The 25365-nt window shown below is 41.5% G+C and overlaps 1 protein-coding gene across 1 annotated transcript in view; it reads left to right on the top strand.

Moving 5' to 3' along the window:
* The window catches only part of TDRD9 (tudor domain containing 9), a 140134-nt gene that overhangs the window by 20759 nt on the left and 94010 nt on the right, over nucleotides 1-25365 (top strand). Inside the window, exons 2-6 of the mRNA XM_032267563.1 lie at nucleotides 4161-4267; nucleotides 11840-11937; nucleotides 14377-14598; nucleotides 15727-15849; nucleotides 24886-24966. Coding sequence (XP_032123454.1) covers nucleotides 4161-4267; nucleotides 11840-11937; nucleotides 14377-14598; nucleotides 15727-15849; nucleotides 24886-24966 — 631 coding nt within the window. The remainder of the gene's footprint in view (nucleotides 1-4160; nucleotides 4268-11839; nucleotides 11938-14376; nucleotides 14599-15726; nucleotides 15850-24885; nucleotides 24967-25365) is intronic.

The raw sequence follows: 25365 nt of genomic DNA, 5'->3' as shown, positions 1-25365 counted from the left end.
TGCCTCAGCCTCCTGAGTAGCTGGGATTACAGGCATGTGCCACCATGTCTGGCTCATTTTTGTGTTTTTAGTAGAGATGGGGTTTCACTATGTTGGCCAGGCTGGTCTTGAACTCCTGACCTCATGATCTGCCTGCCTCGGCCTCCCAAAGTGCTGGGATTACAGGCGTAAGCCACCACACCCAGCCTATTTTAACTCTCTTTAATTCTTATTCAATTCCATGACTTAAGGTTTAAAAGCTAAACAGTGGGATTTTTGGGTAACAGATTGGCAGTTTGTTTGCATAATTATAATTGGCATTGTGCATAGAAAGGATATGAGTACCTTTTGTTAAATCTGTACTTTCTAATACCAAAAAAGGGAAATGAAGTATAAGTCAATTTTTATATAATCTGTTGGAAACATGAGTTTTATTTGCTTAATATTAGGGCTTTGCCCCTTTTCTGTAAGTCTCTGGGATCCTGAATAGAAGCAATTCTCATTAAACACCATATAGTTAAGTTCATTCTCTGGTACTAGCTACAAATTCGGTTTTATATTCTAATTAACAATTTAAATAAACTGAAATATTTCTAAAAAAATAGTTAAGATGATAAGTTTTATGTTATATGTATTTGCCACAATAAAAAGATTGAAAAAAATACAGTTACTATTTAAGGAGAAACTGGTATTAACTTTCTTTTTTTTCTTTTTTCAGTATTTTAATTAAAATACTAATGCATTTACCTTTCAAAATTAAAAGTCACATTTCTATGCATTTTTTCTTATTTTAGTGATTTATAGAAATTCTTTTTTTTTTTTTGTGATAGAGTCTCACTCTGTCACCCAGGCTGGTGTGCAGTGGCCTGATCTCAGCTCACCACAATCTCTGCCTCCTGGGTTCAAGCAATTCTCCTGCCTCAGCCTCCTGAGTAGCTGGGACTACAGGCGCCCGCCACCACGCCCAGCTAATTTTTGTATTTTTAGTAGACACGAGGTTTCACCATGTTGGCTAGGCTGCTCTTGAACTTCTGATCTCAGGTAATTCAGCCGCCTCAGCCTCCCAAAGTGCTGGGATTACAGGCATGAGCCACCACGCCCAGCCAAGAATTCGTAACTCATTTGCTGCAAATATTTTCTTTCAGATGATCACCTGCTTCCCTTCACCTGGTCAGAGCCATACTGTTAAATTAAAAGTCAGATACTGTTATTTCTGTCTCTGCTCAAAACCCATCTTACTCGGAATAAAAGCCAAAATCTTTATAATTACTCCCAGCTCCTCCCTGGTACCTCCAGCTCTTCTTCGTTTCTTATCCTCTTCCTGCCTCCTCCTTGTGGGAGCCACCCAGGCCCCCTGACTCTCTCAGCTGCACCTGGTACACTGTTATTGTTGAATGAATTAATGAGTAAATGTCAGGCAAACAGTAACCAGAGGAATGCTGATATTTTGGAACAGGTAAAAGTTGGCTTTGATGCAAACAGCATTTTATTAAAGTGTATTAGACAGGGTTCTCCAGAGAAACAGGGCTAAAAAGACATATGTAAGAGGAGGAGATTGATGATACTTGGCACACATGATTATAGAGGCCGAGACGTCTCACTATATACCTTCTGTAAGCTGGAGAAGAAGGAAAGCCAGTGGTGACATTCAGTCTGACTTTGAAGGCCTGGGAACTAGGGGAACTGATGCTGTAACTCCCATTCTAAGACAAAGCCTGAGAACCTGGGATGGGAGACTGCTAATTGCGTCTTAGAATCTGAGGGTCTGAGAATCAGGAACTCGAGTGTCCCAGGGCAGGAGAGACTGGATGTCCCAGTTCAAAAAGAGAGAATTTACCCTTCCTTATCCTTTTTGTTCTACTGGGGTGGGTTGTCAGTGGACTTGGTAATGCCCAACCACATTGCTGAGGGCAGGTCTCCTTTACTCAGCCTCCTGATTCAAATGCTAACCTCTGCTTGAAACATCCTCACTGACACAGCCAGGAAAAAATGTTTTACCAGCTATTTGGGCATCCCTTGGCCCAGCCAAGTTGACATTAAATTATTACATAAAGTTTGTCACAAATTTCTAGAATCAGTATCATATAGCCTCTTTGACAGCAGTGCATTTAAACTAGACATTGGTAAGGAAAACATAGCTGATAGCATATAACACAAATCACAATTTTTTTAAATTAATGTCCTGGACATGTTCATCTATTGGCATGAATAGAGCCATAACACTCTTTAAAAATGAATCGCATTAGGGGCTGGGCACAGTGGCTCATGCCTGTAATCCCAACACTTTGGGAGGCCAAGGCGGATCATGAGGTCAGGAGATCGAGACCATCCTGGCCAACATGGTAATACCCCCATCTCTACTAAAATACAAAAAAAATTAGCGAGGTGTGCTGGTATGCGCCTGAAGTCCTAGCTACTTGGGAGGCTGAGGCAGGGGAATCGCTTGAATTCAGGAGGCAGAGGTTGCAGTGAGCCGAGATCGCACCACTGCACTGCAGCCTGGTAACACAGCAAGACTGTCTCAAAAAAAAACAAAAACAAAAACAAAACAAAACAAAAAAAACCCACAGATACACATTAACTAAGGTATGCCATCGTTTTAGCTAGTCCCCTGTTGGACATGCTTTTGAGGTTTTAATTGTTACAAATATTAAGAAAAGATACCCCTCCTCCCTGGAATTTTTAATACTGTCACCCAATTTTAATTTTGTCCACATCTGTAATCAGCCGCTTACATATCTACTATATCTGCTTCACAAGAATGGCAGTTTCATGCAGGCAAGGACTTTATTTTGTTTCCTGCTGTATCTTTAGTGTCTGAGACAGTACCTTGTGTGCAGTAGGTATTCAGTAAATATTTGCCGAGCAAATCAGTGTTTTTATGCATGTCTTTGCATGTGCTTTGTTTAAATGTACTGATACTGCTTTAAGAAAGATTATGAGGAAAAGTTGGATCGTAGGAGACGTTTGTTTTAAGTTTTGGTTATTGTTTGTTTTATTTTTTTTGAGATGTAGTGTGGTTCTTTTGTTCAGGCTGGAGTGCAGTGGCACGATCTCAGCTTACTGCAACCTCTGCCTCCTGAGTTCAAGCGATTCCCCTGCCTTAGCCTCTTGAGTAGCTGGGATTACAGGCACCCGCCACCATGCCTGGTTAATTTTTGTATTTTTAGTAGAGACAGAGTTTCACCATATTGGCCAGGCTGGTCTCAAACTCCTGACCTCAAGTGATCTGCCCATCTTGGCCTCCCAAAATCCTGGGATTACAAGCATGAGCAACCATGCCTGGACTATTTTTATTTTTTGAAACAGGATCTTGCTCTGTTGCCCAGGCTGGAGCGCAGTGGCATAATCTTGGCTCACTGCCACCTCCACTTCCTGACTCAAGTGATCCTCCATCCCCTGCCTCCTGAGTAGTTGGGACCACAGGCATGAATCACCACGCCTGGCTCATTTTTATATTTTTTTGTATAGATGGGGTTTCACCATATTGTCTAGGCTGGTCTCAAACTTCTGAGCACAAAGTGATCCACCCGCCTTGGCCCCCCAAACTGCTGGGATTACAGGTGTGAACCACTGTGCCCGGCTGTTTTAAGATGCTGCAGCTGAGTGTGGTGGCTCACGCTGGTAATCCCAGCAGTTTGGGAGGCCGAGGCAGGCAGATCGCCTGAGTCTAAGAGTTTTAGACCAGTGTGGGCAATATAGTGAGACCCTGTCTCTACATACAAAAAATTAGTGGGATGTGGTGGTGTATACCTATGATCCCAGCTACTCAAGAGGTTGACGTGGGAGGATTGCTTGAGCCTAGGAGGTTGAGGTTACAGTGAGCCATGATCTCACCACTGCACTCTAGCCTGGGTGACAGAGAGACTCTGCCTCAAAAAAACCCCAAAAAACCAATACTGCAAGCTACCCTTCAGAATAAATGGTCATACCCATTTACCATAAATGTATCTCTCCTCATAAATATTCTGAAAATATTTATTCTTTTTGCCAGTTTGATGCTTAAAAAACAGTTTGTTATTTTAATTTGCATTTGCCTGGTAACTGAGTTTGAGTGTATATTTGTTTGTTTATCGACTGTTTGCATTTTTTCCTGTGACTTAATGTGAAAAACTTCTCTAGTACACAATGGTTTCTTGGCTTTTTGGAAATAGCATACTAACTTTTACTATTCTTTTCAGGTCGCTCAGCCAGAGGAGCTCAGAAGTAGAGTATATTAACAAATACAGACAGCTTGAAGCACAAGAGCTTGATACACGTGGCGGGGTCCAGCCAACCAGTGGGTCAGGTAAACAGGCCTCTTTAAATATTTTAGATAGAAAGCATGATGCTGCAACATTAGGTTCATAGTGCATGCCTGTAATTCTGGCTACTCAGGAGGCTGAGGTGGGAGGATCACTTGAGGCCAGGAATTTAACACTAGCCTGGGCAACATGGTAAGACTCTGTCTCTACAAAAAATTAAAAAATTAGCTGGATGTAGTGGTGGACATCTATAATCCTAGCTACTCAGGAGCCTGAGGTGGGAGGGTCACATGAGGCTAGGAGTCCAAGTTCATCCTGGGCAACGTAGGGAAACCCTCTCTCTAAAAAAATTTATATATATAAAATTCTTAGAAGCCTTTAAGAAATACGGTGGCCAGTCACGATGGCTCATACCTGTAATCCAGCACTTTAGGAGGCTGACATGGGAGGATTGCTTGAGGCTAGGAGTTTGAGATCAGCCTGGGAAACATAGCAAGACCCCGTCTCTACAAAAAAATTAAAAAGTTAGTTAGGCCTAGTTGTGTGCACCTGCAGTGTCAGCTGCTTGAGAGGCTGTGGCATGAGGATCTCTTGAGCCCAGGAGTTTGAGGCTACAGTGAACCTTGATCAAGCTACTGCACTCCAGCCTGGGTAGCAGAGTGAGACCCTTTCTCAAAAAAAAAAAAAAAAAAAAGTAGTATAGTATTTTAGTCATAGTAAGGAATCCTTACTACTTGTTAATTAGGGATTTTTGGGGATGAATGTATGGTAGGTTGTAAAATATTCATTTTTAAAATTTTGAATATGGTTCCTAAATAGTCTGTTCTTTGGAAGACTAATAATGATCTCTTACCTTGCTATTGATTAAAACTACTTTTTTTACAATAAAGATATTAAAATGAAATTGTAAACAATGCAGAAATGTATAAAATAAAAAAATAAAAGGTCCTTCTTAAATTCCTAGTCCCCAGGAGTACAACTATTCAGAGTTCAGAGTTCAGTTACTTTCTATGAGTAGAAGTTTCTTTTTCTGAGCAAGTGATCTTACTAGCGCCAGGCCCTATTTATATAATAGAAGTTACCTTTTGATTTTTTTTTTTTGCTTTATGAGAGGTCATCCATCATAGATTTCTTCCAGTTGAGTTGAGAAGCTCTTCCTCCCATCTCGCCATCCTTCGTACGTGTACTCAGAGTGAGGGGTACAAGTGTGGGTTCAAGCAACACTTTCTTTTTTAGCCTTTTAAAAACTGTGAAATATAACTGATACATAACAGTGGATTAATCCATGTTATTCTTGGGATTGATATAGGCTTCTTGACTATACCAATTGGTATCTTTTAATTAGTCCAGGAAAGTTCTGAGCCATCATCTATGCCCCACTCTTCCATTTAATTTTGTGTTTTTCAGTTTTTTGGTCACTATGCTCTATTCTGGTTAATTTCTTCTTGATCTGTCACCTTAAGATAAAATCAGCCTTTGGTTCTTTGCCTCCCTTTCTGTGTTCTTGCCTCATCACAGGCTTTGGCCTGATGTCTCCTTGCTATCTCATTAACCCTTCGGTGCATTTAAGGAGTTTGTGTATTTCATCTAACATCTTTAGTTGACCTCAGGAAGAAGATTTTTGTCTGAACAATCCAGTGTATTACCGGAAGGGAGCATTCACAGTGTATTTTATGTCTGGTTCAATCTCTGCTTATGCTAAGAAAAGTACAAAGTTGTACTTATAAGAATGTTTATTGAATTGTTACTTACCTATGGAAAGTCTTTTTTTTTTTTTTTTTTCCCCTGAGACGGAGTCTCTCTCTGTCACCCAGGCTAGAGTGCAGTGGTGCTATCTCGGCTCACTGCAGCCTCTGCCTCCTGGGTTTCAAGTGATTTTCCTGCCTCAGCCTCTAGAGTAGCTGGGACTATAGGCACGCGCCACCATACCCAGCTAATTTTTGTGTTTTTAGTAGAGACAGGGTTTCCACCATGTTGGCCAGGATTGTTTCGATCTTTTGACCTCATGATCTGCCCGCCTTGGCCTCACAAAGTGCTGGGATTACAGATGTGAGCCACCATGCCTGGCCTATCTATGGGAAGTCTTTTTTTTTTTTTTTTTTTGAGACGGAGTCTTGCTCTGTCACCAGGCTGGGGTGCAGTGGCGCAATCTTGGCTCACTGCAACCTCCGCCTCCTGAGTTCAAGTGATTCTTCCGCCTCAGCCTCCCAAGTAGCTGGGACCACAGGCATGTGCCACCATGCCCGGCTAATTTTTTTGTATTTTTAGTAGAGACGGGGTTTCACCGTGTTGGCCAGAATAGTCTTGATCTCTTGACCTCATGATCCACCGGCCTCAGCCTCCCAAAGTGCTGGGATTATGCGCCTGGCCCTATGGAAAGTCTTAAGAATCTCTTAAATGCCAGTAAACAGAGGATTGGTGACTTTGCTTATTTGTATAGAGAAAGAGTATTGTGCAGCTTTAGGGGTATGAAGTAGCCATATGCGTTACTGTGGAAAGAGTCATTATCTGATACTTCTGTTTGGAAAGCACATTAGTTAGTTTCCAGATGACTCTGTGTGATGTGATCCTTCTTGTCACACTCACATACTTGCCTGGGGGCACAGGCAGGAGCCCAGCGCACCCTGTGTGCTGGGCCTGTAGCATGCTGGATGGATTGCCACTCTTTAGGACTAGCTGGATTACAAATGAATGCCTGTAATTCAAAGTGTCTGTTCTCATACTTTTAAGTTCATATATGAAACTACTCTTTGCTTTCTATCCATGGTGTCATAATATATTTGGGGCTTTTCTCTGGGCAGTCACATCAGCTATGGCTTTGGCTACTTGTGGAGGTTTTGGCTGCTCAGCCAGCAACATTTATCAAGATGTGTTCCAGAGGCTGTATGAGGCAATGAGGATGTGACAAGTAAAAAAGACTTTTTAACTCTGATCATCTCTGATCATTATAGAGATGATCATTTAATCATGCAGCTACATAAATAAATGCTTTTGGAAATAAGTTATCTGAAAGGCAGCTCTATAAGGTCATAAAACAAGGATTTGACTTGGGCTGCGGTGTCAGGAAAGTAACAGTTGAGCAAGCTTAGAGCTGGAGGATGAGCAGACTTGACCTAGGCAGTGTGGGGGTGTGGGGAGGGAAATGCATGCAGAGACCTTGTGCTGGGGGGAAGCCTGGTGTTCCAGCCCTGAAAGAGGGGCCAGTGCTGCTGGAGAGTAGACAGTGGTTGTGGGAGGGCTAGACAGGGTCAGCTGGAGGCTCATAGCCTCCCAAAGAGTCCATGTCCTGATGCCCAGGTCCTGTAAATATGTCACCTTCGTGGTAAAGGGGTCTTTGTAGATGTAAGTTAAGAATCTTGAGATGGGAAGATTTTCCAGGTGGGCCCAGTGTCATCACAGGGTTTTTCTAGGGGGAAGCAGGAAGAGCAGTCAGTAGAAGATATGATAACAAAAGTCATAAGTTGGAGTGATGCAGGGAAGAGGCCATGAGCCAATGCAGGCAGCTTCTCCAGGCTAAGACAAGGGAATAGATTCTTTCTTACATAGCCTCTGGAAGGAACCAGCAGCTTTGCCAACACCTTGTCCTTCTCGTCCCTGGACCTCTACTTACAGAACTGTAAGAGAATAAATGCATGTTTTAAGCCACTAAGTTTGAGGTAATGCATGACAGCAGCAATAAAAAACCAACACACTTGTATTGGATGAGCTTGGATAAGATAGGCAAGACCAATAACAGGGCTTGTGGGCTATAACTAAGAATTTTGGTCTTCATACGCAGAGCAGTGGGAAACTATGAAAGGTTTCATGCTTTTCTTGGGATGACTGTGAAAGGGAGGAAGGGGGTGTCATGTGGTTAGATTTGTGTTTACAAGGAATACTTTTGTCGTATTTTTGAGAATTGATTGGAGGGGGCCAGAGTGGACCTGAGTAGAATTGGAGGAATTGCCCGAGTCCATGTGAGACCTGATGGTGTCTTTGACAGGGGATGGCAGTTGAGGAGGAGAGCCAGTTGAGGGACAAACCAGACAGGAATTGGTGATGCCTTGGACACAGGGTGAAGGCGGAGAGGGGGCCAAAGGTGGCAGAGAGGTGCTGTCCACTTTTTTTTCCTTGAGATAGGGTCTTGCTGTGTGCCCAGGCAGGCCTTGAACTCCTAGGCTCAAGTGATCCTCCATCCTCAGCTTCCTGAATAGCTGGGACTATAGGCGTGCCACCATCATGCCTGTTAAATGTTTTGAAGTGGAGAAGTGCCTCTGGAGCATTGAAAAAGTGAGGTCAGGTTATTGGTGTGTGTGTGTGTATGTATATATATACATATACACACATAGACACAAAGCTATTTCTCTGTCTATTTTTATTAAAACCATAAGATTACACTGATGCCTTTAATTCTAGTCCAGTGCCACAGGTTTCAACATGAACGTTTTGTTATATCCAGTTAAAAACTACTTTGATTCAAAACGCTTTTGATTTTGGTCTGATACAGGTGTTATTTCACTTATAAGTATTAAAAAGCTATTTCTAAATAGAAATCCAAAGACATGCATTCAGTGAATTTCTATAGATTACATTAGAATCATTTTATATAGTTAAAGATTAATCATTTAAAAAAATTGAGATTTAATTGCATTGATAAATGAAATCTTTCTTAACAATGTGAGCCTGGTTCTCGACTGTGGACTCCTGAAGAGTTCTGTTGCTTTCACATGACAATTTAAATTTATCCTGGGATAGTGTCTTTAGATCATAATTAAATTCTGCGTTGCTGCCTCCTTTTAAATGTGGTGATATATTTAGTGGCTGTTTTCTTACCCCTTTTAGCTTTTCTTTTGATTTTAAGAGAATGGCCTTTGTGGAATGTCTGATAACTGAAAGGGAAGCGTTATTCTTCTGTCAAGTTAATTTTGTGTTCAGAATACTAGTCCATGCTTGGAGAAAGTAATATATAGTTATCTATACTGAAGAATGTTTAAATCAGTAATGCAGTAATTAAACTTATTTTCTGTAATGTTTATAGTGGCTAGATTTTAAGATAAGTCTTAAGTTCACCATATGAGCTGACATAATACCTATCAGTTAAAATTCCTTACATACTGTTTAGAACCTCTAAGTGCTGAACTTTTTGGTTAGATTCCATATTTGATTGATGATGATATTGTGGAGTGGCTTAGTGAAGAGAGCTGGAAATTTTTATGGCTTCCAGCTTTCCCCAGTTCATGTAAAATATTGCATTTTTAATCATGTAGGATAAAGAGATAGCAAGAAAATAAGAATGGTCAGTTTTAAGGTTGAGCTATTTGTCATGCCGTTTTTGGATTTTTGCCTTGCTGTATGTAGTTTGTTGATTTGCCTTAAATTATCCACGATGATTTTCCTTCTTACTCTGTTGCAGATGCAAAGGTGCAAGAACCATACAGCTGTGAATGTTTCTGCTGTTTGGTTTCCTGTCTGCCCTTTGGCAGTATATGTGGAAGCAGGACTTGATTTGTGCTGGGTCTGCTTCAGCCAGGGACCTAAAAACGTCAGCTTGTGTTTTGCGTTACATGGAGAAGGGGTTTTAGTGCTGTTAGGACTTTTGGCATTTTTCTTGTAAAATTTCTGTTTTTAAGTAGCAACCTTCAAAGTGCATATAATCAAGTAATGTAAGCCAATATTGTCAAAGTAACAGGGCTTGTTGAGCAGCATGTGAGCCAGGGCTTGAAGTCTTTTAGCAAAATGAATGTGGCTGCTGCCTTTTTCATCTTTCTAAACGAATCTTTGTCACCTTCTTTCCCCTTTGAATAGCTCTTCCTCAGCTTCTCACTCCCACTCTGTCCCTAACTATAATACTTACTTCTCCTTCTGTCAGCCTGCTGTGTCTGAACTTGGGGGCTTCTCCCTCTCAGTCCTAATTCACAAGAGTCATAAGGATTCTCTTCCCTTTCGTTCATTATGTTGAAGAAGGCCTAGGTATACTAACTGGAAAACAAGAAGGCATCAGTAATTACCATAGCACTGAGAAGAGTAATGGAAGGAAAGTGAGATGTGATAATGGAAAGAAAATCCCTGTTTTAGTGAACTTGGCGATCACTAGTGAGGTTGATTAGAAGATTAAAAAGCCATCTAGGCAGGACTTAGCTTTCCTGAGTTAGGGGCCATTAATGTCTCAGGAAGAACACTGCTACTCACAAAGAAGCTATTTTTGCTTTGAGAGAGTATGACAGATCTGGCTCCTCTGTTTATATAACTGAGAACTGGGACCACATACTTTCATTCAAATATGGGAAAATAGCATCATTTTAAATAGATATTATCAGACCAATCATGAAAGTGGGAATCTATGTAGGGAAAAGATGTAGGAAATCAAGAGAGAAGTTTGGTTGTGTGTTTTATTAGGAAAGGCTGAAGGTAACACAGAGCAGGAGATGCTGGGACAGAAACAAGAGGCTGAAAGGAAGGGAAGGTGAGTCGTGGGGTGGGAGTGGGGGATTGGGGAATGAATGTGATGCTAAATTTGGCCAAGAGTTTATTTTGGAAGTAAAACTTATTTTCCAGCAAAAGTTTGTCTTCCATGAGTTTTGATTTGTCAGTTTGTCAAGTGGTGACCAGAGGTCTAGAACTTGCAGTGCAGAAGAGAGCAGGGCATAGGTTTACAAGAGGGTGGAGAAGTGCATCATGCAACCTGAGCAGAGGCAAGCTGCACATTTTCCTGATACCTGTATTTCATAAATTGTTTGCTTTATTTATTGCTACCACTGATTTATTTTAGTAGCAGGGAATGCACACTTAAGTTGGTGCATTCTGTTGAAATTTCAAGGAAAAGTTTTCTCTTTAACTGTTTTGGTACCATTGAATCAGTGGTGAGTGCCTGGTTTACAGGCCTGTTGTCTTAGAAGGTAGTGCCGAGCTTGCTGTGTTGGTGGCTGTGATAGCGGGATAGGAATGTTCTCAGTTGGCTTTTATACAAGATTAATAGTGAGCTACTAAAGAAGTTTCTTTCTTAAGAAATTAAAATTTTTATTTTAGATTCAGGGAGTACATGTACAGGTTTGTTACAGGGATATATTGGGCGATGGTGAGGTTTGGGCTTCTATTGATTCCATCACCTATATAACGAACATAGTACCCAATAGGAAGTTTTTCAGCCCTTACCCCTCTCTCCCTCTTCCTCTTGGAGTCCCTAGTGTCTGTTGTTCCCATCTTTATGTTCGTGTGTACCCAAGGTTTAGCTCCCAGTTGTGAACATGTGATATTTGGTTTTCTGTTTCTGTGTTAATTTGCTTAGGATGATGGCCTCCAGCTGCATCCATGTTGCTTGCTGCAAAGGACATAATTTCATTCTTTTTTATGGCTGCATAGTATTCCATGGTATATATGTACCATCTTTTCTTTATCCAATCCACTATTGATGGATATTGATTGTTCCATGTCTTTGCTATTTCCGAGGGCAGTTTTAGCTTATAGAAAATGTATTTTTGTATTTGAGCCTCTCTCTCTCTCTCTCTCTGTGTGTGTGTGTGTGTGTGTGTGTGTGTGTGTGTGTGTGTTGTATATATAGGTTAGATAGAACATAGAGTTATTTATCTTTTTTCCAGATGAGAAATAGTATTATGCTTGTTTGTTTTGTCTTAATCTAGGTCCAAGGTCATCTTTGGCTAAAGTAAGCAATGTGACGTGTATCCCAGGGACAACTTACAAATATCCTGATTTGCCTATAAATCGATGTAAGGAAGAGGTAAAATTGTTTTTGTTATACTGTAATTTTGCTGTTTGAATACATGTCTGAGGCCCAATACCTTTGATTTCTAATTTGAAAGTTACCGGTTGCCAGGTGGACACTTCTGTGGTATACAAGGCTCTATGGTAGATAAGAGGAGGGTGAGCTCAGGGCTATCTGGAGATGATTTTGTGTAGTAACCATATTGATGGTTTTTCTTTTGATCTGTGCTTTAATTTATTTTGTCTTCACCTGAGTACATCTCCTAACATTTAGTTCATCTAGTCTTTCCTTCCTCAAAATATCTGTAATTAGACACTTTGTCTTCCCCAGGAGAGCTTCTTGTTTAAAGAAACTCACTGCTAAATGCTTTTATGAAGCAAATGACATACCCTAGCGTTTCCATTGAGTTTTCTTTACAGTGTTGTCCCTTTCTCTACCTGTTGATTAATGTGATCAATCACTGACATACCATTATCTTAACAGTGCCAGGCAGATGTAGCAGTACAGTGATTGAGTTCCTAATTACTTGCATGTTATTAAGCATGGTTAAAAGTAAGTGTATTGAAACCTTAATTAACTAGACTTGTGGAAAAAGCAGTTATAGATGAAACTAGAAATGTTTCAAATTTAATTTTTACTTTGCTTTAGAGTAAATCAAGCAACTAAAAATTAGAGGCCGGTTTTCAAATTAATTTGTATTCTCTGACTATATCAATTGTTAGAAGGATAAGAGCTTAAATAGTTTAGAGTGGAGGTGGGGGAGTCCTGGAGGAGGAATTTGAGTGCAGTTTTAAAAATGCTGCATATAATCTGTAAGTGGAAAAGTGAAAGTTATTTGTTTTAAAACGTGCGTGGAGGCCTGGAGGCAGGAGGATCACTTGAGGCCAGGAGTTCCAGACCAGCCTGGGCAACATAGTAAGACCTCATCTCTACAAAAAAATACCCCCTAAAAATTAGCAGAATGTGATGGCACATGCCTGTTGTCCTGGCTTGGGATGCTGAAGTGGCAGGATGGCTTGAACTTAGGAGGTCAAAGCTGCAGTGAGCCATGATTGTTCCACTGCTTTCCAGCCTGGGTGACAGAGCTAGAGCCTTGTCTAAAAATAAACAAACAGATATTTAATAAATAAAAACATGTCTGAAGAATTTAAGATGACATTTTTTTTTTTTGAGATGGAGTTTTCGCTCCTGTTGCCCAGGCTGGAGTGCAATGGTGCGATCTTGGCTCACCACAACCTCTGCCTCCTAGGTTCAAGCGATTCTCCTGCCTCAGCCTCCCAAGTAACTGGGATTATAGGAACGTGCCACCATGCCCAGCTAATTTTGTATTTTTAGTAGAGACAGAGTTGCTCCATGTTGGTCAGGCTGGTCTCAAACTCCCGACCTCAGATGAGCTGCCCACCTCAGCCTCCCAAAGTGCTGGGATTATAAGCATGAGCCACCGTGCCTGGCCAAGATGACATTTTAAAACCACTTGAATGTAGTAACAGCTCTTTTTTCACGTTCAGAAGAATTACATGCAGATTCATTACAAAATGTTAAAATAATAGAAACTTCGTAAGAGCCACAGAAACCCAATTTTACATTTTCATTTTTACAGAAGCAATTGAGACCCAGGAAGCTGGAGTTAACCTGGCCTGGTTTTTCCATAGCTATCACTAATTACTGTTTTTGTTTGTTTGTTTTGAGGCGGAGTCTCGCTCTGTCACCAGGCTGGAGTGCAGTGGCGCCATCTTAGATCACTGCAACCTCCGCTTCCCGATTTTCCTTCCTCAGTCTCCCGAGTAACTGAGACTAAAGGCACGTGCCACCACGCCCAGCTAATTTTTGTAGTTTTAGTAGAGACGGGGTTTCACCATGTTGGCCAGGATGGTATTGATCTCTTGGCCTTGTGATCCTTCCTCCTTGGCCTCCCAAAGTGCTGGGATTATAGGCGTGAGCCATTGCGCCTGGCCACTAATCACTGTTAAAATAGGTGGTAGAGTTGCATATAAGTCTGGCAACCGTTCGTTGCCTTCTTGCTCTCTTGTGTTGTGTTTAGAGTGGTTAATTAATAACTTTAAGGCCCAGTGCAATGGCTTACACCTGTAAGCCCAGCAATTTGGGAGGCCAAGGTGGGTGCATCACTTGAAGTTAGGCGTTCGAGACTGGCCAGGCCAACATGGTGAAATCTGTCTCTACCAAAAATACAAAAGTTAGCCAGGTGTGGTGGTGTGTGCCTGTAGTCCCAAGAGGCTGTGGCATTAGAATTGCTTGAACTCAGGAGACAGAGGTTGCAGTGAGCTGAGATTGCGTCGCTGTGTTCCAGCTTGGGCAACAGAGTGAGACTCCATCTCAATAAACAAATAAATAGGATGAAAGAAAAACAAATCCTGAAAGACTTACTAACATAGGTGATACTTTACATTGCTGTTAATTTTGTGCTGATTTTGAAAGAATTTTTTAAATTTCTAGGTTTTGTCTTTGATAGAAAGTAATTCTGTGGTGATTATACATGGGACTACGGGAAGCGGTAAAAGCACTCAGCTCCCGCAGTATATCTTGGACCACTATGTTCAGCGCTCTGCCTACTGCAGCATCGTGGTTACCCAGCCCCGGAAGATTGGGGCAAGCAGCATCGCCAGGTGGATCAGTAAAGAGCGTGCCTGGACCCTGGGGGGTGTGGTGGGCTACCAGGTGAGACTGGGAGGGAGGGAGAGAAGGACTAAGAGAGCCAGCCATCTGTCTATTCCTTAATTTTGTTATTTTTTTTTCCATGCAAGTTGATAGTATGTGACCATTTTCTGCTGGAAATTAGCAGTGACTCACGCCTGTAATCCCAGTACTATGGGAAGCCAAAAGGTTGGATCACCTGAGGTCGGAAGTTTGAGACCAGCCTGGCCAACATGGTGAAACTCCATCTCTACTAAAGATACAAAAATTAGCTGGGCATGGTGGCGCATGCCTTAGTTCCAGCTACTTGGGAGGCTGAGGCAGGAGAATCATTTGAACCTGGGGGGCAGAGGTTGCAGTGAGTCGAGATCGTGTCACTACACTCCAGCCTGGGCGACAGAGTGAGACTCCATCTCAAAAAAAAAAAAAAAGAAGAAGAAAAAAGAAATGAAGCCAATTGCTTATAGAAGAGAACTGTGGCATAATTGTAAAAAACAGTGAGCCAGAATTTCTTGAAAATAAGGCCAGGCATGGTAGCTCATGCCTGTAATCCCAGCACTTTGGGAGGCTGAGGTGGGTGGATCATGAGGTCAGGGGTTCAAGACCAGCCTGGCCAAGATGGTGAAACCCCGTCTCTACTAAAAATACAAAAATTACCCAGGTGTGATCGTGCACACCTGTGATTCCAGCTACTTGGGAGGCTGAGATATGAAAATTGCTTGAACCTGGGAGGCAGAGATTGCAGTGAGCTGAGATTGTGCCACTGCACTGCAGTTTGGGTGACAAAGTGAGACTCTGTCTCAAAAAAAAATAATTTCTTGAAAATAAATTTTAATTTCTTTCCAGTTGAATAGGAAAGCAGAATTCTCGTGCTTATGGCTTTTATAATTTTATATTTTTAATTACATCTTTGTAATCTAGAAGATATCTTGTTGCACAATTGTTTTAACATAAAAATGTTATAGGCAGTTTGATTAGTTAAGTCAACTCCTGCCCCTCCAAAAAAGAAGAAAATAATTGACTTGAGGATATCACTTTTAATTTGGAGCCTGTGTATCTTTTGAAATACCATAATTTTTTATTCTCGTTCTTACTTTTATTAATAAAATGCACATAACTTTTTTTCCTTTCCTTTTCAATCTCCAATTTTAGGTAGGGCTAGAGAAAATAGCAACAGAGGACACCAGGCTAATTTATATGACAACTGGAGTCCTGCTTCAGAAAATAGTCAGCGCCAAGAGTTTGATGGAATTCACACATATAATCATTGATGAGGTAAGTAATGTCATCTACTTGTAAAGATCATATTTACCTGTCTTAAAAAATCTCTCATAAAGTATTGTGAACCCCGTCTTTGTGCCTGTCTCAGCTTTTTAAATTTTTTCCTTCTGTTTTACTTTCTAGACTTTTCTCAGTAAGGATGGAATATTTTTTTGATTTTGTTTATATTTTAAACATGAGTGTTTTCGTGGGGAATGTTGTGTTTGAACTACTTTACCAGGAACTTTGGATGTGGTTCTTCCTCAAACTGTTGTGTTTTAAACCTTATCAGTAATTCTGTCTGAGAAGCTTGACTTATTTCTAGAGGAATTAGAGGCATTAACAAATAAATAGGATTTGTGAGAGGCTGTGAGATGAGGGTAGATGTTTCATAGAGTCTGAAATCAAACCATTTGGGCAACTGGCTCATGCCTGTAATCCCAGTACTCTGGGAGGCCAAGGTGGGTGGATAACTTGAGATCAGGAGTTTGAGACCAGCCTGGCCAACATGGTAAAACCCCATCTCTACTGAAAATACAAAAAACGGATTAGCTGGATGTGGTGGCACATGCCTGTAGTTCCAGCTACTTGGGAGGCTGAGGTGGGAGAATAACTTGAATCTGGAAAGTGGAGGTTGTAGCGAGCTGAGATTGTGCTACACTGACTCTGTCTCAAGACAATAGCCACCTCCAAAAAGACAGACCCATTTGGGCAACTGTTTTTTTTTGCGATAGAGTCTCACTCTGTAGCTCAGGCTGGAGTGCAGCGGTGTGATCTCAGCTCACTTGAACCCCCCTGCTTCTCGGGTTCAAGTGTTTGTCCTGCCTCAGCCTCCTGAGTAGCTAGGACTACAGGCACCCACCACCATGCCCAGCTAATTTTTGTATTTTTAGTAGAGACAGGGTTTAACCATATTAACCAGGCTGGACTTGAACTCCTGACCTTGTGATCCACCCACCTGAGCCTCCCAAAGTGCTGGGATTACAGGGGTGAGCCACGGCACCCAGCCTGGGCAACTGTTTAGAATAGTGTCTTCCCACTCTATTTTGATGTGTGTGATAACTAATAATACAATATGTGCTCCAGGTAAAAATGAGTCAGTGTGTTTGTGATCTTATGTACAGGCACTTGGTTTTAAATTATTGTAGGCCATTTGGTGGGAGAGTAGAAGGTGAAAATGGTATACTGTTTCTTACAAAGCAGAGTGATATATAATATGGTTCAGAATTTTTCTTTATGACTTACGGCAGTTTTGAATATCTTTATAACAGGTAGAGATCAAATAGATTTAATAGATAATTTGCCAAAAGTTGGCATTATGGAGGCTATAATAGTTATTCATTGGGCTTTTTAGTATAATTGAGCCTACTTTACATAAGAGGAAACTAAAGTTTAAGGAAGTTCAGCGCTCAGGCCACAAGTAACCAGGGATGTTGTTGGGTTCATCCCTGGGTAGTTTAGAGCCTGTGTTGCTAGTGCCTGTATTTCTTTTTCGTGTATCTGACAATTTCTCTGTCTACGTGGCCTTCTTTGCACACACATACTTGAATGACACAGGTAAATCTGTCAATACTGTGTTATTGACTATATCCTTTTCTCAAGCTCTGCCATAATAGCTGAGCAAAAGTTAGCTCTTCTCTGCAAGAACTTGCCCTACCAGGGAGTGGTAACCAACAGAAGACCATTGCGCCATTACGACAGCTTCCTGCCCTGCCACTGTCGAGTGCAGTGTCAGCACCTAGTACATGCTCCGATGATTATTTGCTTCTAAATGAATGGATTGGATTCAGCTACCCGAAGTTTTAGGTTTACATGTAATATCGTTTGCATTATATGGGATTATTTGAATTTCAAAATAAATGTAAGAACAAAAGTTGAAGATGGCCAACCAGTTTAGAATGGAATAATGTGTTTAACTTCTCAGCTTTACGCACTGCACTTTACGCTCTGGGATACGTGTGCGGATCATGCAGGATTGTTGCATAGGTACATACGTGGCAATGTGGTTTGCTGCCTCCATTCCCCTGTCACCTATATCTGGCATTTCTCCCCATGTTATCCCTCCGCAGCCTCCCTACCCCCCGCTGTCCCTCCACTATTCCCCCCCAACAGACCCCAGTGTGTGATGCTCCCCTCCCTGTATCCATGTGTTCTCATTGTTCAACACCTGCCTATGAGTGAGAACATGTGTTGTTTGATTTTCAGTTTGCTGGGAATGATGGTTTCCAGCTTCATCCATGTCCCTACAAAGGACATTGAATTCATTGTTTTTTTTGGCTACATAGTATTCCATGGTATATATGTGCCACATTTTCCTTGTCCAGTCTATCATTGATGGGCATTTGAGTTGGTTCCAGGTCTTTGCTATTGTAAACAGTACTGCAGTGAACATACGTGTGCATGTGTCTTTATAATAGAACCATTTATAATTCTTTGGGTATATACCCAGTAGTGGGATTGCTGGGTCAAATGGAATTTCTATTTCTTGGTCCTTGAGGAATCACCACACTGTCTGCCACAATGGTTGAACTAATTTACACTCCCACCAACAGTGTGAAAGTATTCCTATTTCTTCACATCCTCTCCAGCATCTGTTGTCTCCAGATTTTTTAATGATCGCCATTCTAACTGGTGTGAGGTGGTATCTCAATGTGGTTTTGATTTGCCTTTCTCTAATGACCAGTGATTATGAGCATTTTTTCATATGCTTTTTGGCCTCATATATGTCTTCTTTTGAAAAGTGTCTGTTCGTGTCCTTTGACCACTTTTGAATGGGTTTGTTTGTTTTTTTCTTGTAAATCTGTTTTAGTTCTTTGTAGATTCTAGATATTAGCCCTTTGTCAGATGGGTAAATTGCAAAAGTTTTTCCCATTCTGTTGGTTGCAGGTTCACTCTAATGATTGTTTCTTTTGCTCTGCAGAAGCTCTGGAGTTTAGTTAGATCCTGTTTGTCTATTTTGGCTTTTGTTGCCAGTGCTTTTGGTGTTTCAGTCATGAAGTCCTTGCCTATGCCTATGTCCTGAATGGTTTTGCCTAGGTTTTCTTCTAAGGTTTTTATGGTGTTAGGTCTTATGTTTAACGTCTTTAATCCATCTGGAGTTAATTTTAGTGTAAGGTGTCAGAAAGGGGTCCAGTTTCTGCTTTCTGCCCATGGCTAGCCAGTTTTCCCGACACCATTTATTAAACAGGGAATCCTTTCCCCATTGCTTGTTTTTGTCAGATTTGTCAAAGATCAGATGGTTGTAGATGTAGATGTGTGGCATTGCCTCTGAGGCCTCTGTTCCGTTCCATTGCTCTATATCTCTGTTTTGGTACTAGTACCATGCTGTTTTGATTACTGTAGCCTTGTAGTATAGTTTGAAGCCAGGTAGCATGATGCCTCCAGCTTTGTTTTTTTTTTTTTTTTGCTTAGGATTGTCTTGGCTATGTGGGCTCTCTTTTGGTTCCACATGAAGTTTAAGGTGGTTTTTTTCCAGTCCTGTGAAGAGGATCATAGGTAGCTTGATGGGGATAGTGTTGAATCTATAAATTACTTTGGGCAGTATGGCCATTTTCACAATATTGATTCTTCCTAACCATGAGCATGGAATGCTTTTCCATCAGTTTGTGTCCTCTCTTTGTAGTTCTCCTTGAAGAGGTCCTTTACATCCTTTGTGAGTTTTATTCCTAGGTATTTTATTCTCTTTGAAGCAATTGTGAATGGCAGTTCATTCTTGATTTGGCTCTCTGTTACTGGTGTATAGGAATGCTTGTGATTTCTGTACATTGATTTTGTATCCTGAGACTTTGCTGAAGTTGCTTATCAGTTTCAGGACATTTTGGGCTGAGATATGGGGTCTTCTAAATGTATAATCATGTCATATGCAGGTAGACACAATTTGACTTCCTCTTTTCCTGATTGAATACCCTTTATTTCTTTTTCTTGCCTGATTGCTCTGGCTAGAACTTCCAATACTATGTTGAATAGGAGTGGTGAGAGAGGACATCCTTGTTTAGTGCCAGATTTCAAAGGGAATGCTTCCAGTTTTTGCCCATTTAGTATGATATTGCCTGTTGGCTTGTCATAGATAGCTTTTATTATTTTGAGATACGTTCCATTGATACCTAGTTTATTGAGAGTTTTTAGCATAAATGCTGTTGAATTTTGTCAAAGGCCATCTCTGCATCTGTTGAGATAATCATGTGGTTTTTGTCTTTGGTTCTGTTTATGTGGCGGATTACATTTATAGACTTGTGTATGTTGAACCAGCCTTGCATCCCTGGGATGAAGCCTCCTTGATCATGATGGATCAGCTTTTTGATGTGCTGTTGCAGTTTGCCAGTATTTTATTGAAGATTTTTGCATCGATGTTCATCATGGATATTGGCCTGAAGTTTTCCTTTTTTGTTGAGTCTCTGCCAGGTTTTGATATCAGGATGATGTTGGTCTCATAAAATGATTTGGGAAGGATTCCCTCTTTTTGGATTGTTTGGAATAGTTTCAGAAGGAGTGGTAGGTACCAGCTCCTCTTTGTATGTCTGGTAGAATTTGGCTGTGAACCCATCTGGACCTGGGTTTTTCTTTGGTTGGTAGGCTATTAATTGCTCCCTCAACTTCTTCAGCCATTGGTATTGGTCAATTCACGGTGTCATCTTCTTCCTGGTTTAGGCTTGGGAGGGTGCAAGTGTCCAGGAATTTATCCATTTCTTCCAGGTTTACTGGTTTATGTGCATAGAGTTGTTTGTAGTAATCTCAGATGGTAGTTTGTATTTCTGTGGAATCTGTGGTGATATCCCCTTTATTGTTTTTTATTGCATCTGTTTGATTCTTATCTCTCTTCTTTTTTATTAATCTGGCTAGCAGTCTGTCTATTTTGTTGATTTTTTCAAAAAAACAGCTCCTGGATTTATTAATTTTTTGAAGGGTTTTCTTTTTGTGTCTATCTCCTTCAGTTCTGCTCTGATCTTAGTTATTTCTTGTCTTCTGCTATCTTTTGAGTTTTTTTGATCTTGCTTCTCTAGCTCTTTCAATTTTGATGATTGGGTGTCGATTTTAGATCTTTCCTTGCTTCTCATGTAGGCATTTATTGCTATAAATTTCCCTCTAGACAGTGCTTTAAATGTGTCTCAGAGATTCTGGTATGTTGTGTCTTCATTCTGGTATGTTGTGTCTTCATTCTGGTTGGTTTTGAAGAACGTCTTTATTTCTGCCTTCATTTCATTGTTTACCCAGTCAGCATTCAAGAGCCAACTGTTCAGTTGCCATGAAGTTATGAGGTTCTGAGTTAGATTCTTTATCCTGAGTTCTAATTTGATTGCACTGTGGTCTGAGAGACTGTTTGTTGTGATTTCCATTCTTTTGCATTGCTGAGGAGTGATTTACTTCGAATTATGTGATCAGTTTTAGAGTAGGTGTGACGTGGTACTGATAAGAATATGTCGTCTGTGAATTTGGGTTGGGAGTTCTGTAGATGTCTATTAGGTTTGTTCTGTTCAGGTCTGAGTTCAAGTCCTGGATATCCTTGTTAATTTTCTGTCCCGTTGATCTGTCTAATATTGACAGTGGAGTGTTAAAAGTCTCCCACTATTATTGTGTGGGAGTCTAAGTCCCTTTGTAGGTCATTAAGAACTTGCCTTATGTATCTGGGTACTCCTGTATTGGGTGCGTATATATTTAGGATCATTAGCTCTTGTTGCATTGATCCTTTCACCGTTATGGAATGCCCTTCTTTGTCTCTTTTGATCTTTGTTGGTTTAAAGTCTATTTTATCAGGGACTAGGATTGCAATTCCTGCTTTTTTTTGCTCTCCATTTGCTTGGTAAATCTTCCTCCATCCCTTTATTTGTGTGTATCTTTGCATGTGAGTTGGGTTTCCTGGATACAGCACACTGATGGGTTTTGACTTTTTATCCAATCTGCCAGTCTGTGTCTTTCGATTGGGGCATTTAGCCCATTTACATTTAAGGTTAATATTGTTTTGTGTGAATTTGATCCTGCCATTTTGATGCTAGCTGGTTGCTTTGTGCATTAGTTGACATGGTTTCTTCATTGTGTTGATGCTCTTTACCATTTGGTACATTTTTGAAGTGGCTAATACTGGTTGTTCTTTTTCATTTTAGTGCTTCTTTCAGGAACTTTTGTAAGGCAGGCCTGGTGGTGACAAAATCTCTCAGCAATTGCTTGTTCATACAGGATTTTATTTCTTCACTTATGAAGCTTAGTTTGGCTGGATATGAAATTCTAGGTTGAAAGTTCTTTTCTTTAAGGATGTTGAATATTGGCCCCCACTCTCTTCTGGATTGTAGAGTTTCTGCCAAGAGATCTGCTATGAGTCTGATTTGCTCTCCTTTGTGGGTAACCCGACCTTTCTCTCTGGCTGCCCTTTGCATTTTTTCCTTCATTTCAACCCTGGTGAATCTGACGATTATGTGCCTTGGGGTTGCTCTTCTTGAGGAATATCTTTGTGGTGTTCTCTGTATTTCCTGGACTTAAATATTGGCCTGCCTTGCTAGTTTGGGGAAGTTCTCCTGGATAATATCCTGAAGAGTGTTTTCCAGCTTGGATTCATTCACTCTGTCACATTCAGGTACACCTATCAAATGTAGATTAGGTCTTTTCACATAATCCCATATTTCTTGGAGACTTTGTTCATTTCTTTTCACTCTTTTTTCTCTAATCTTGCCTTCTCATTTTATTTCATTGAGTTGATCTTCAATCTCTGATATCCTTTCTTCTGCTTGGTCGGTTCGGCTATTGAAGCTTATATATGCTTCATGAAGTTCTTGTGTTGTGTTTTTCAGCTCCATTAAGTCATTTATATTCTTCTCTAAGCTGCTTATTCTCATCAGCATTTCATCAAATCTTTTTTCAAAGTTCTTAGTTTCTTTGCATTGGGTTAGAACATGTTCTTTGAGCTCAGAGAAGTTTATTACCCACCTTCTGAAGCCTGTTTCTGTCAATTCATCTGACTCATTCTCCATCCAGCTTTGTTCCCTTGCTGGTGAGGAGTTGTAATCCCTTAGGGGAGGAGAGGCATTCTGGTTTTGGCGCTGGTTTTTTTGCGCTGGTTTCCTCCCATCTTTGTGGATTTATTTACCTGTGGTCTTTGTAGTTGGTGACTTTTGGATGGGGTCTCTGAGTGTATGTCCTTTTTGTTGATGTTGAAGTTATTTCTTTCTGTTTTTTAGTTTTCCTTCTAATAGTCAGGCCCCTCTGCTGTAGGACTGCTGGAGGTCCATCCAGATCCTGTTTGCCTGGGGATCACCTGTAGCGGCTGCAGAACAGTAAGGGTTGCTGCCAGTTTCTTCTTCTGTTACCTTCATCCCAGAAGGATACCCACCAGATGTCAGCCTGAGTTCTCCTTTATCGGGTGTCTCTTTGGATATTCAGGAGTTGGGGAGCTGCTTGAGGAGACAGCCTGTCCCTTATAGGAGCTCAACTGCTGAGCTGTGAGCTCCATTGTTCTGTTCAGAGCTGCTCGCAGGTACGTTTAAGTCTGCTGCAGCAGAACTCATAACTGCCTTTTTTCCCGGGTGCTCTGTCCCAGGAGGGTGGGGCTTTATTTATAAGTTCTTGATGTGCTGCTGCCTTTTTTTAAGAGATGCCCTGCCCAGCAAGGAGGTAGCCTAGTCACAGTCTGACAGCAGAGGTGTTGCTAAGCTGCTGTGGGCTCTGTCCAGCTGCTGTGTGAACTTCCTTGTGGTTTTGTTTATAGAGGTATAGTTAGAACTGCCTTGGTAATGGCATCTGCCTCCATAATCGCGGACTGCCTCGGTAGTGGCGGACTGCCTCGGTAGTGGCGGACTGCCTCGGTAATGGCAGATGCCCTTCCCCGCACAGAGCTGGACTGTCCCGGCTCCAGCTGCACCTGCTGGAAAACTTTCAATCCAGAGCATTTCAGATAGCTCGTTTTTGTGGGGGTGGGACCTGCCGAGCCAGATCACCTGGCTCCCTTTTTCAGCCCCCTTTTTTTCAGTTAAATGGGCGGCTCTGTCTCCCAGGTGTTCCAGGTACCAGTTGAAATGCTGCCCAGATTTGTGTGATTTTTTTGTGTGTGGAGACCTGCAGCTGAAACAGCTGTGCCAGAAACTTGTGGCGCTTTTTAGCCCGGGAATCTCCTGGTCTGTGCGCAGTAATAACTCATTTGGAAATCGGTGACACTCATCCTCTGTGTTGTTCTCACTGGGAACTGCACTTCAGAGCTGCTCCTATTCAGCCAGCTTGGATCCGTTTGTCCTCGGAATAGAATCTTACTGTACCCTTTTACATTGACATTTCCTAAGTTCTAGAGTAACTGGCTTCTTTAGAAAAATAGCAGCAGGCCACTTAGCCCTTGGGTGCTAGCTGGTTCTGGAGTGGGGGCTTTGGGTTCCTGGGGCGACTCTGACTGTGAGGTCTCCATCTGAGGAGGGCTGCAAGGTCTGTCTGAGGTGCTCCTTCTCTGACTGGCGTCCCCAAATGTCAGTGCAACTTACCTCGGGTTCCAACCTTGCTCTTGTTTACCTGTTTGTGACTGACCCAGCTTTTCCAGGACCAGCCCTTGCCCACCCTTGTGAACTGCAGTTATGCACATCATGGAATGTGTCTTGTAGGGTTCAGGTGGCTCCTGGTTAGTGTTAGACTGGCACATCTTCGTCTTTGTGTTTGCTTGCCCAGATGACAGGGTACCTGAAGGCCTGTCAGGGGGTGTGGCAGGGGCCATGGGAGGCTGGCCCAGTGGTTTTCTGTGCTTGACGTGGGTGGAGAGGTTTCTGGTTGTCACAGTGACCTGGGGCACGGTTGGTGGTAAATGAGCAAGGTTGAGGGTGCCAAACATTACCCTGCCCTCTCCCAGGGGGCCCTAAGGAGAAACACTGGGGACCGTGACTGTGTGGGTGGTCTGTGGTCTGTTGGCCGATGCTCTTGCTTTCTCTTAACTAGGAGTGATACCCAGCTTTTCCAGCCCCCTGAGGAACTGCATTTAGCAGAGAGAACTGGTTTAGTCCTAAGGCCCCTAGGGGTGCCTTTCTGTCAGCAGTGAAATGTGTGTTGCCTGATACCATGTAGGGGTTACCTCCTTGTTTTGTCTTGTAGGTACACGAACGAACCGAAGAAATGGATTTCCTGCTATTGGTAGTCCGCAAACTCTTAAGAACAAATTCGCGTTTTGTGAAGGTAAATTTGATTTCATGAGTAACAGATGTATTTAGGGTTAAGATTTATTGTTTAGTTTTGTTTCTCTCTATAGTCCCTTGGTATCTATAGGGGATTCTGGGACCCCTGACCGATACTGAAATCTGAGGATCCTCAAGTGCCTTAAATGAAATGGCATAGAAAAGTGTTTGCATGTAACGTATGCAAATCTTCCCATATGCTCTGTCACCTCTAGCTTACCTGCAATACTGAATATAATGTCAGTGCCGTGTAAATAGTTATGCTCTATTTTTTAAATATGTATTTTTATTTTTTTGAATATTTTTGATTTTCAGCTGGTTGAATCTGCAAATGCAGAATCTGGATACAGCAGGCCGACTGTATTTATTTAATTTATTTATTTTGAGGTGGAGTCTCACT

The sequence above is a fragment of the Sapajus apella genome, unplaced genomic scaffold (assembly GCF_009761245.1).
Source record: "Sapajus apella isolate SASKATOON/1434 unplaced genomic scaffold, GSC_monkey_1.0 scaffold170, whole genome shotgun sequence".
Taxonomy (NCBI): domain Eukaryota; kingdom Metazoa; phylum Chordata; class Mammalia; order Primates; family Cebidae; genus Sapajus; species Sapajus apella.
Note: the sequence above shows the minus strand (reverse complement) of the source record. Positions and strands in the feature narration are given on the sequence as shown.